This window comes from Petaurus breviceps, unplaced genomic scaffold (genome assembly GCF_028583685.1).
Source record: "Petaurus breviceps papuanus isolate PSGF00001 unplaced genomic scaffold, PetGlider_PUasm1.0 213, whole genome shotgun sequence".
Lineage (NCBI taxonomy): Eukaryota > Metazoa > Chordata > Mammalia > Diprotodontia > Petauridae > Petaurus > Petaurus breviceps.
Genome location: NW_027185860.1, coordinates 15302044 through 15315375, shown reverse-complemented (window position 1 = coordinate 15315375; position 13332 = coordinate 15302044). Strand labels below are relative to the sequence as shown.

The 13332-nt window shown below is 39.0% G+C and overlaps 1 protein-coding gene and 1 pseudogene across 1 annotated transcript in view; one reads left to right on the top strand and one right to left on the bottom strand.

Annotated features, from left to right (window-relative positions):
• The window catches only part of PROS1 (protein S), a 96606-nt gene extending 84837 nt beyond the window's left edge, over positions 1 to 11769 (top strand). Inside the window, exon 14 of the mRNA XM_069093935.1 lies at positions 11178 to 11769. Within this exon, the coding sequence (XP_068950036.1) occupies positions 11178 to 11338 (161 nt within the window). The 3' untranslated portion in view covers positions 11339 to 11769. The remainder of the gene's footprint in view (positions 1 to 11177) is intronic.
• LOC138165542 (protein tyrosine phosphatase type IVA 1 pseudogene) lies at positions 7867 to 8649 on the bottom strand (annotated as a pseudogene).
• Positions 11770 to 13332: the final 1563 nt, after the last annotated feature.

The following is a 13332-nucleotide window of genomic DNA, read 5'->3' as shown; positions in this document are numbered from 1 at the left end:
TATCTATCTATCTATCTATCTATCTATCTATCTATCTATCTATCTATCTATCTATCTAATGTATGTAATTTTGTGTTGCTTTTGATCTTTGTTAAAATGTTAATGGTGTAAAAAGTTTATTCAGAATTGACTTCTATATCAGAAATCATTTGCTTCCTACCTATTAAGATATATTCTATTTCACTTTTGTGTGATTATTTAGTGATCACCATGTCAAGTACCTATCAGAACTGAGATGGAGAGCTAAACCACTGCATGATAGTATCAAGGTCCAAAAGAATCTTCATGGGCTAGAACATCGGGCTGAATATGAACTTCACAAATATAAGATGAGTAAGACATGGATAGTCAAAAGTTGTTCTGAGAAAGTCTAGGGGTTTTAGTGCACTTCAAACTTAATATATGTCAGCAGTGCATTGTAGTAGCCAATTTATGACTGATTTTTAAAAACAATTCATGTAAAAAGCTCTCAGTGTATACATGCTCTTTCCAAGGATGAAGATCATCAACTCATCCATAATTTAGTCTTATAAAGTTTCCTGGAGCACTGAGAGGTTAAGTGATTTAACTTTTTTTTTCACAAAGATAATATGAATCAGAGTCAGAACTTGAACTCAGGTCATTCTGACTTCATGTCTAGACTCCATGTATGGCCTCCATATGACTCAACCCCTCTAACTTATAATTACATAAAAATATTGAGATCTACCAATATGAGCTCCAGATTTCTGTGCAACATCTAGGATTAATTACTCCAAGCAGTGCAGGGTGAAAGAAACAAAGCAAACAGACACTAGAAGATGGGAAATACTGAACGCTTAGGCTAGAAGACAGTACACTCCATCCCTCTGCACTGGGCATTCTGTCTGACTGTTCCCCATGCCTGGAATACTCTCCTGCCTCCATTTCAGTGACTGACCTCCTTAACTTCTTTTTAGCCCTGTCTAAAATCCCACATTCTCCAGGAAAGCCTTTCCCGACCCTTCTTACTTCTAGTGTTTTCCCTCTGTTATTTTTTCCTATTTGTTCTGTATATAGCTTGCTTTGTATATATTTGTTTGTCTGTTGTCTCCCTCATTAGATTGTAAGCTCTTTGAGGGCAGAGAATGTCTTTTGTTTTTTTTGTATCTCTAGAACTTAGGTGCTTAATAAATGTTTATTGATTGGTTTGGTATGGGTCAGATATAAATATGAGTATATGCATAAATATATGTTATATAAATGATATATGAATAACTGACTATGAATGATTTTAGGGACTTAACAATTAGAAGATTTGAAGATGACTCTGAAGTCCTTTGAAATGCTAATGGAAGTGTTTAAGAAGAAATCAATACGAACTATTTTTTTTCTGAGTTAAGTCCAAGATGTCCTTTAGGCCAAGGAATTTGATAGAAAAATATGGCACTTCTTCACTCTGTTGCAGAAGTCATGTATGGAGTGTCAGAACTCAATGTTAGCTACATTATACTTGGCAGAACAAATTTTAGCTGCAGATAAGTTCATCTCAGAAACAGGGAATAAGAATATGAAAAGAAACAAAAGATATTCACTGTGAGAATGATGTAGTCAGAGTGCCAAAAGAGAAAGTAATTAGAGAATGTTTAAAATCAAAAAGTGAACCTGGAGGGAACCATGGATATCACCTAAATACTGCATTTATTGATGACACAGAAAAAAGTGGAGGAAATAAAAGATTGAGAAAAACTTCAAATTAGTCTTAAGGGTCATTTCAGAAGAACAGAACTATCTGTCTTCAAGAGGATGATAGATGTTTTTTCCTTTTTTTGTAGCAAATTCTTAATGTGTGCTTGGACAGCAAGAAAATGTAGCTTCAGGGAACTTGGCAGATATGTTTTCCCCCAACCCTAACCAATCATGAAAAAAACAGTGATTTTCAAGCATTTTTAAAGGCTTCCATATTTTGAATCTGTGTGAAATGAAAAACCCCATTCAAAATTTAATCAAGAATGTGAAGGGGAAGTAGAGCCAAGATGGTGGAGTAGAAACAAGACTTCCTCAGGTATCCTGCTTCCACCTCCTCCAATACATATAAAAAATGACTCTAAACAAACTTTAGAGCTACAAAACCCTCAAAGTGACAAAGAGAAAATAATCTCCCACTGACAACAGCTTGGCAGACTGGCAGAAAGGGGCCAGCACAGAGCTCAGCCAGCCCTGCAAGCCTGAGGTTTTAGCCCCAGGCCACCCCAACCAGCCCTGGCTAGAGGGACATCTTGAGAGTGGATCACCAGCAGCTGTGGTGGTTGCCAGAATTATCAACTCATAAATGCCAAAGACAAAGTGAGAGGTCAGGGTAGACTTTGGGAACAGGGAGTCTGGGAGTGTAGTCTGACGTCTGCCCCTGGAGCAACAAGCGGCTGAGGCACAGCAGCAGCCTCCGTGTGGCGGCTTCACATCTCCTGGCCTGCAGATTTTAGAGGGACCAAGAGACTATTCACAGGGTAATCCCTCTTGCTTTAATCTGCTTGGATCTGGATCACTGTCTAGGGTGGAGGTCATGGGGTGCATGACCAGCTTGCCAGAGCATATGGAGGCTTCAGAGAGGGCAGCCAACCAATAGCTCCAGCAGCTGAGAAAACCCCAGCAATTTGGGACAAAGCACCCCCCTCTGGTAGCACAGTTCTACTGTGGCAAAAAGCTTAAAAGTCAAATAATTGAGTGTCAACATGAGCAAGCAAAGGAAGCAGAGCAATTCAACATTAGACTTCTATTTTGGGGACAAAAAGTATCAAAGCATGGAACAAGAGGAAGACAATGAAGTAAGAACTCCTGCACCAAAAGCTTCCTAGAAAAATATGAATTGGTTACAGGCCACAGAGGAGTTTAAGAAAGATTTTGAAAACCAAATAGGAGAAGTGAAGGAAAAATTGTGAAGAGAAATGAGAATGATGCAAGAAAATCATGAAAAGAGAGTCAACAACCTGACTAAAGAAAATAACACCTTAAAAAATAGACTAATTCAAAGGGCAAAAGAGGCTCACAAAGGCAATGAGGTGAAGAATGCCTTAAAAAGCTGAATTTGCCAGATGGAAAAAGAATCTCAAAAGCTCATTGAAGAGAATAACTCTTTTAGAATTAGATTTGAGGGGGAGGGTGGAGCCAAGATGGTGGAGTAGAAGCAAGACCTTCCTGCGGCATCAGGTTCCACCTTCCGCAATCCATGTAAAAAGGGGACTCTAAACAAACTTTGGAACTGCAGAACCCACAAAATGACACAGAGAAGCTAACCTCCCACTGAGGACAGCCTGGCAGGCTGGCAGGAATTGGCTAGCAAAGGGCTCTGGCAGCCGAGCCCAGCCCCACGCCAAGGCTTTAGCCCCAGGGTGGGCCTGAGCAGCCGCAGCCAGAGGGACTCCAGATCAGTAGCGGCGGTGGCAGTTTCCAGATTTATCAACACATAGATCGAAGGACAAAGTGAGAGGCCAGTGCAGTCAGGACACTGGCACAGCCAGCCAGTGCCACGTGACAGCTTCAGCTCCTGGGCTGCAGAGTGTAGGGGGACCAAACACCAGTCTGAGGACTAATCGCTCTTGCTTTAACCTGCTTGGATCTGGATTGCAGTCTAGGGTGGAGGTCCTGGGGTGTGTGTCCAGCTTGCCAGAGCGTGTGGAGACCTCATAGAGGGCACCCATCTAATACCTCTGGCAGCTGAGAAAACTCCAGCGTTTGGGACGAAAGCTCCCTTGTCTGGTGACAGAGTCCTACTGTGGCAAAAAGCCTAAAAGTCAAGTAATTGAATGGCAAAATGAGCAAGCAAAGGAAACAAAGCAGACGGGAGATTCCAACATTACACTCCTATTTTGGGGACAAAAAGGAGCAAAGCATGGAACAGGAGGAAAACAGTGAAGTCAGAACTCCTGCACCAAAAGCTTCAAAGGAAAATACAAATTGGTTACAGGCCATAGAGGATGTTAAGAAACAGATAAGGGAGGAAAAATTGGGAGAGAAATGAGAACAATGCAAGAAAATTATGAAATAAGAGTCAACAGCCTAAATGAGGAAAATAATACCTTAAAAACAGACTGACTCAAATGGCAAAGGAGGCTCAAAAAGGCAATGAGGAGAAGAAGGCCTTAAAAAGCCGAATTTGCCAGATGGAAATAGAATCTCAAAAGCTCAATGAGGAGAATCATTGCTTCAGAATTAGATTAGAGCAAATGGATGCTAATGACTTTATGAGAAATCAAGATGCTGTTAAACAGATCCAAACAAACGAAAGAATAGAAGGCAGTGTGAAATATTTCATGGGAAAAACCACTGACCTGGAAAATAGATCCAGGAGAGATAATTTAAAAATTATTGGACTACTTGAAAGCCATGACCAAAGTAAGAACCTAGAAATCATCCTCCAGGAAATTCTCAAAGAAAACTGCCCTGATGTTTTAGTGCCAGAGGGCAAAATAGAGGTTGAAAGAATCCACCAATCACCTCCTGTAAAAGATCCCAAAAAGAAACCTCCTAAGAATATTATAGCCAGGTTCCGGAATTCCCAGATTAAGGAGAGAATATTACAAGTAGCTAGGAAGAAACAATTTGAATATTGTGGAAACACAATCAGGATAACCCAGGATCTGGCAGCTTCTACACTGAGGGATCGAAGGGCTTGGAAAATGATATTCTGGAGGTCAAAGGAGCTGGGATTAAAACCAAGAGTCACCTACCCAGCAAAATTGAGTATCATGTTTCGGGGGAAAATATGGCAATTCAGTGGAATAGAGGACTTTCAAGTATTCTTGCTGAAAAAACCAGAGTTGAATAGAACATTTGACATTCAGATACAAGAAGCAAGAGAAGGATGAGAAGGTGAACAGGGAAAAGGAATCATAAGGAACTTATCAAAGTTGAACTATTAACATTACTACATGGAAAAACAATAATTGTAACTTATGTAACTTTTCTCAGTAGTTGAAGGGATTAGAAATATATATATATATGAGGGTATATGGGCATATGAATACATATGTGAATGTGTGTATATACGTTTACAGATATATATATATATATATATATAGATAGATAGATAGATAGATAGATAGATAGAGGGAACAGGACCAATTTAACAGGAAGGGATGATACTTAAAAGGTGAAATTAAGTGGTGAGAGGAGATGGGGAGAGACAGATTGGGGTAAACTGTCTCATACAGAAGAGGCAAGGGAAAATGGTTACAATGGAGGGGAAGAATAGGAAGGCAAAAGGGAATGGGTCAACCTTATTCCCATTGAATCTGGCTTGAGGAGGGAGTGAAATACATACTAAGCATGGTATCTCACCCTCCAGGAGAATAGGGGGGGAAGGGAATGAGAGTGTGATGATGGAAGGGAGGGCAGGCTGGGGGGGAGGGAAGTTGGAAGCACCCACGTTTGAAAAGGGACAGGATCAAAGTAGAGAATAGAACAAGTGGGAGGTGGGATAGGAGGGAGGGAAATATAGTCAGTCTTTTACAATATGTCTTCTATGTTACTGTTTTGCATTAGTCACACATGTACAACCTATACTGAACCTCTTATCTTCCCAGTAAGGGAGGGTGACAAGGAAGGAAGGGAATGAATCTGGAATTGAAAGTTTTAAAATAAAATATTCAAATATATATGTGTGTATATATATATGTATATATATATATATATATATATATATATATATATATATATACTATTATTAATACCATCTTACATGTAATTGGGAAATAAGATGTACAGGCACTGAGGCATAGAGATCCACTGGTAAAGTCGAAAGGGGTATAGGAGAAAATATGGGAGAGAGCAGATTGGAGGAGGGTATATCCTTTGGGACTGCTATTTTGGGGTGGTTGGTAGGGGAAAAACGGGGAGAAAATTTGCAACTCAAAATCTGGCGGAAATGAATGATGTAAATCAGAAGTTAATAAAGCATTTTAAAAAAGATTAAAAAAAGAATTAGATTGGAGCAAATGGAAGCTAGTGACTTTATGAGAAATCAAGATACTATTAAACAGATGCAAACAAATGAAAAAAATAGAAGGCAATGTGAAATATATCATTGGAAAAACCACTAAGGTGGAAAATAGATCCAGGAGAGACAATTTAAAAATTATTGGACTACCTGAAAGCATGATAAAAAAAGAACCAGAAATCATCCTTCAAGAAATTCTCAAGGCAAATTTCCCTGTTTTAGAACCAGAGGACATAATAGAAGTTGGAAGAATCTGCCAATCACCTCCTGAAAAAGATCCCAAAAAGAAAACTCCTAGGAATATTATAGCCAGGTTCTGGAGTTCCTAGATCAAGGAGAAAATATGACAAGCATCTGGGAAGAAACAATTTGAATATTATGGAAACACTATCAGGATAACACAGGATCTGGCAGCTTCTACACTGAGGGATCAAAGGGCTTGAAATGTGATATTCCAGAGGTCAAAGGAGTTGGGATTAAAACTCAGCAAAACTGAGTATCATATTTCTGGGGAAAATATGGTCATTAAACGGAATAGAGGATTTTCAAGCATTCTTTTATTTATTTTTGCATTTCAGTACTTATTTATTTATATTTTTAAACTCTTGCATTAGATTTTACAAATGAACACTGGAAAATTATTTCTCCTACAGAATTATAACCACACATTCCCAAGACAGTATAAATATATGCTTGAACTAACATTAATACACATCACCATTTTATCAATTACATAATAAAACAAATTATCAAGTATCCAAATATTAAGTTACACAAGCTCAAAAGGCATAGAAAATGTTAGAGGTCTGTTCACAGCAGAAACCCAAATTTTCCCAGGGGTGGGGGAAGAGAAGAATGGGGAAAAATGAGGGAAAAATCACTTTCGAGAAAACAATAGTTGGTAAATAACTTTCAATAAGTACAGTAAAAGAAATTTTATAATTAAGAATTGCTAGAGGTGGCCAGGTGGTGCAGCAAGTAAGAGCACCGGCTCTGGCATCGGGACACCTGGGATCGGTTCCGGCCTTAGATACTTGGCAGCCACACAAAAATAACTGGCCATGTAACCTTGAGCAAGTTACTTAACCCCAATTGCTTTAAGAAAAAAAGAATTCCTTTAGCTACAATAACAAAGCATCTCTATCTTTTAAAAAATATTTACTCAAGTAAAGGGCATATTCTATACCTCCTGCACAAGACAAAGGCAACATTTTACTAGAAATATTTAATAGCCCCCTCCCATTTTTTTCAGGCCCTCCCTGTAAAGTTACACCCCATTAGTGCAAACATTAAATTAACTGTAAGGCTTATTGTCTGGAGACATTAAAGATTTTGTGTGCTTCTGTACAATGTGTAGATTTTTCCATGGATGTTCAACCAGAGGATTATGATCTTTTCTCAAAATGCAGGTCTTTATAACAGCACAAAATGAGACAAAGATTTACAGAAAGACATTAAAGTATCACCATGTGACTTAGTAAAATCCAACAAAATGAATGGTTGTGCAAATCCTGATATTCTAGTGTGACTGGGGGAGATGTAAACATACAGTGAGCAGGCAATTACCATATAGGCCCTATCTTCAATATTGAAATGACTGAAGGAATAAGAACCCCATAGGGTTCAGGTTACTGTCTGTAGTTCCCAGGATGTTAACGCTGTATGATATTGAAAATATGTAAGTATTGTGTTGGGTATTTTGGCACCTAATCTCTCTAAATTTCATATTTTCTGATAAGACTCTGGTGTTGGGAAATAGATTTGCAAAATATTTGTAACTCAATACTGCATGATTTCAGGAAAGTTCAATTGCTACAAATGACAAACAAGAAATTCCAAAGGCTGAACAGAAAGAATCTTTTACTAAGTGTCCAAATAGTTTGTTAGTAACTCAAAGACAGAAGCTACATCTCTGCCAAGCTTGTAACCTATAAAATTGCTTTAAAATATTCCTATGGAAGCTTCATTAGACTTATTCATCTACCTTATATGTTGGCTAGTTATGTATGTAATTTGCCCCAGGTCCTGTCTCCAATTTCTGCTTCCAAGGTAATAATACAGGCAGCTCAGCTTTACTGAATGCAACAAGTGTTTCTGTGACCATTTGAGTCTTTGAAGTGCAGCTGCATTTTAGGACGATACTTGTCCAAGTAAAGAAGTTGCTTGCTGTTAAAGGCTCTACGACGTTTTTGTCTTATGAATTGCACTGCATCTTCATACTTCATTCCTCCTTCAATTAGTGCAAGGGTCATGAGCACTGGAGCTCTCCCAAGATCTGCAACGCAGTGACCAGCAATGCAACAACTATTTTCTTCACGATATTTAGTTTTCACTAAGTTTAGCCCGTCATTAACAATCTGTTTGGATGGTGGTGCTCCGTCATCAAAAAGCCAATCCAAAGCCTGGATGCCTTCTTTCTCCACAAGGGTTGTGTCATAAGTAGCTTCATATACTCTTACAATTGTGTCAACTCCATACTTCTTGAGTTCCTCTATAAATTTGTTTAAGGTTGCATTGGATGGAATGTGTGTAATAAGGAACCTCATGTTCTTGTAGGTGAATTCCACAGGAGCTGGGCAGTTCATTCGAGCCATGTCAATTTAGTTAAAACAACACTCAATAAGGTTATGAAAGCATTTAAAAATTTGAATACAGAAGTGATGTAAAGAAACTGAAGTCTCACTATGCTCCTCTTGAAATTCTCAGTGCTTTAAGTATGAAGTGAGAGCAATGGGAAATGAAATGAACCTCCTAACAAGAAGCAGCAATTCTTCAATCCAGTAATACTGAGGAAAAAGAAAGGCAGTGCATTGAGGTTTACCCCATCCAGGTCAGAACTCTTGTAAAATGCTCTGCCAATTTCAATTCAACACTTTGTCCAGGTTAACTGCTCTTAAGGGGGCTTCTTGGTGGAGTAGTAGTGAATTTCTACAGTTCACTTGTCTGCATTGAGATCGTCCTGTGCCTGGTAATAATCTCCACTGCCCTTCAGAAATTCGATAAATGTGTGACCAAGAACACCACAGAACTGAGGAATATGTTTACTCATTGAAGATTGTGGCCTTATCATAAGGCTGGTCCCAAGGCAGAGGCAGCACAGCAGGCAGCGGTGGTGGGGACTGCAGTGCAGGGGGCTGTGGTGGTCGTCGCGGGGCGGGGGCTGTGGCGATGGAGGCGGCAGCAGAAGCAGCAACTTTCAAGTATTCTGGATGGAAAAAAACCAGAGGTGAAGAGAAAATTTAACATTCAGATACAAGAAGCAAGAGAAACATGAGAAGGTAAATAGGGAAAAGAAATCATAAGGAACTTATCAAAGTGGAACTATTAACATTCCTACATGGAAAAATGATAATCATAACTTATGAAACTTCTCTCACTATGAGAATAATTGAAGGAAATAGAAATGTATATGTATACTTACATATATGTCTATATAGGAGGGTATATGGGTGTATGAATACATATGTGAATGTGTGTATGTGTATGTGTACAGGTATACATAGAAAGAGGGCACAGGACCAATTTAATAGGAAGGGATGATACTTAAAAGGTGAAATTAAGAGGTGAGAGAGGAATATAATGAAAGGAGATATGGAGAGACAGAGTAGGGTGAGCTATCTCATATAGAAGAGGCAAGGGAAAATGGTTACAATGGAGGGGAAGAACAGGAAGGCAAAAGTGAATGGGTCAACCTTATTCTCGTTGAATTTGGCTTAGGGATGGAATGACACACACACTAAATATAGGGTATCTCACCATACAGGAGAGTAGGGAGGAAGGGGATGAAAGGGGGGATGATGGAGGGGAGGGCTGGTTGAGGGGGAGGGAAGCTGGAAGCACACACACTTGAAAAGGGACAGGATCAAAGTAGAGAATAGAACAAGTGGGGGGTGGGATAGGATGGAGGGAAATGTAGTCAGTCTTTTGCAATATATCCACTATGGAAATGTTTTGCATAGCTACACATGTACAACCTATACTTAATTGCTTATCTTCCCAGTAAGGGTGGGTGACGAGGGAGGAAGGAAAAGAATCTGGAATTCAAAGTTTTAAAATCATTGTTTATATATAATTATTATTATTATTATTTACCTGTAAGTGGGAGATAAGATATACAGGCACTGGGGTATAGAGATCCATCTTGCCCTACTGGAAAGTCAGAGGGGGGATGGTGGAGGATATAGGAGAGCAAAGATTGGGGGAGTATACAGGGATCTCTGTTTTGGGATGGTGGGTGGGGGAGAGACGGGGAGAAAATTTGTAACTCAAAATCTTGTGGAAATCAATGATGTAAACTAAACATAAACATAAAATTTAACTAAAAAAACCCCCCCAAAACTGCAGTGCTGTTTCCTAGAAGCAAACCCCAAAATAGTAATCCAGTGTTCAAGCTGTTGTTAACAGAGACAGCTAAGTGGAGTATCTTGGTTTTATGACACAGATCAAGCCAAAAGTTCTTGTGTAATAAAGGTGGTTGTTTATAAACTGGACCATAATAAAAAGAATATGGGGATTTCTCAGGATAAAAACAGGAAATTTTTATTCTTCCCCCACCCCCCCTCCCCCACCAGAAGAGGGTAGATCAGGGAGAGGACTTGTGCAATATGGCCAAACAGAGCTTTTAAACTCTAATACAGTAGGGTTATATTTCCTCATTGTCCCTCACTTCCATTGGTTGGGGGGTTGAGCTTGGGTTGTCCCTGACTCCCATTGGCCAGGAGGAGGGGCCCACAGAAGCGGGAAAGAAGACAAAGGACTGAAGCTGGGGGGGGGGAGTCGAAAGACTCCTAAAAGGACTTGAGGCTAATTGACAGCAGCAATGAAGGGGGAAGAGGGAAGCTGACAGTCAAACCTGACACCAAATTCTAGGACATATTCTGAAAAGTTTTCAATCCCCAGACAGCTCAAATTAAAGAAAGTATTTCATTGATTGACTGTTTCCCTATTTTTAAAGAATTTAATTGGTAGAAAGGAAAATCTCTGAGAAACACATGTTGCTTTTCTAATTCTAATCAAATTTGTCAGATTATTCTGATATGTGTGGATGAAGAAGATAATGTTTATGTTATTAATGAATACATTTATGCTGAATTATTGATTATTCCTTGAGGATAAGCAGCTGATTTGGAAATGGGAAGTTTGAATGTTTTTGCTGATTTGGAAAATAAGTATGATTCTTGTAGGATTCTACAAGTCATGATGATCTAATGTTTTGTTTGTGCAGATGTTCCTGTCAATGCTACGCTGGTGAATGTCTTTTACAATGGCTGCATGAATATGAAAATTAATGGCAAAGAGCTGGATCTGGATGAAGCTGTCTTCAAACAGAATGATATCAGATCTCACTCATGTCCAACAGTTTCAGAAAATCCAAACACTTTCTAAAACCCCTTTCCTCTATAAGACATGATTTTTTTTCCCCTTTGTGTGCCTCAAGTTTCAAAGAAAGTCAAACTCATTACTTGTGATGAGCTGGGGGGAGGGATTTTTTTTCAAAACACTTTGACCCTCCCTAGAAAAAGCACACTCTTTACAGAAAAAAAAAACTACTTTTATGATACAAATAACTTTAAAAAAAATTCTTACCTCTGTTGTCATTAATAACTTAATGAAATGCAAAGAATTTTTTAATTTTGGTTTTTGCTATGTTTGGTGTTGTCTATATCAGTTTTCTACTTGAAAAAAGTCAAATTTACCTTTTGTTCCCTAAATAGTTTTGTTTGTGTATTTGGATTTTTCCATATGACAGGAAAAATATTTGTTTCCTTTTTCATGCTATATAAAAAAAAGAAATAAAGTGAACAACAGCACTGAAATATGACTGTGTGTTATTGGTCATAACATGCTTATTTCCCTACTGTTTGCAAAATAGAGTCTAGATTATAAGATATGACAAGTCAGTGAGGCAAGTTGTTATTGTTCAGTCATTTCAATCATGTCTAACTTTTCATGACCCCATTTGGGTTTTTCTTGGCAGAGATACTGAAGTGGTTTGCAATTTCCTTCTCTAGTTTATTTTATAGATGAGGAACTGAGGCAAATGGTGAAGTGACTTGCCCAGGGTCACAGAGCTAGTTAGTGTCTAAGGCCAGATTTGAACTCAGAAAGATGAGTCTTCTTGACTTTAAGCCAAGCCTTAACCACTGCACCGCCTAGCTCCAAAACCTATCACCAAAGTCTACTTCCCCCTAACCTATCCCATGACCCATCAGACTTCTGCCTTCCTTGACTGACTTAGAAAATTCTGAGCCATCACCTGTCATCTTGACTTTTTTTTTTTTGCTTTTTGGAGGGCAATTGGGGTTAAGTGACTTGCCCAAGGTCACATGGCTAGTTTTTGTATTAAGTGTCTGAGGCTGGATTTGAACTCAGGTCCTCCTGGCTCCAGGGCCAGTGCTCTATTCACTATGCCATGTAGCCGCCCCCTGTCTTCTTGACTCTTGACTTGCCACTGGACTGCCATGACTCTGGAGGAGAGAGTGAAGCTGGTGACTTTTCATAGCTTTCTGCCTCACTTAAATTGAATTCACTCAAAAGTCAAGACATCATCCTCGTAATGTCATTGGTCCTCTTGATGAACAACAATCTGTGAATAGTAGCAGCCCTCTAGGGATCCAAACTGCCAGTTCCAATTCAAGAATGCTGCTATTTCTTTTCCTTCTCCTTTTTCCCTTGCTACATGTGGTCCCTCTCTACACATGAACTGTTATAACCTTATGTGTGGGTCCACTGACCCAAAGAACATAACTTTTGGTGACATATTTTGTAAGATATCTTGGGGTTTGGGGGCTAGATTATTTAAAATTTTATATTAATTTATTTTCCCTAAAAGCTAGGACAATTTACTCTTTTTTCCTGTGCATCTTTCATCCATTTTTGATTTCTTGAAGTATAGCTCTGAAAAAATCAGGTTTTAAAGAAGTACATTGTGATTCAAATCACTCTGGCTTTCATGGAATGGCTCATTGGGTTCCAGCCCAAGCCTTTGTGGCTCATTGTTTGGGTTTTGTTGGTTTCTAAGTAAGGGAAAATAGGAATCTTTTTTTCTGTTCGGCCAGGAACTCCGAGGATCTTCCCCTCCCAGACTGATGGGGTTGAGTTGATTGATACTTTTGTGATGGAGCATCTTTTGTTTCAATTCTCATTTAGCCCTTAGTCATCAAATGGGTATTGCCTGAAACAAACTGAAACCTGAAAGGACCCTAATTAAACAACAACAACAATAACAGGGAAACCCACTGCATCCTGGGTCATTACAAGTTGTCTTGACTCTTGTCTTGCTACTGGACTCCAGTAGCTCTGGAGGAGAGAGTGAGGTTGATGATTTTGTATAGCCCTGCCTCACTTAAATCCAATTCATTCACAAGTCAAGAAGTCAC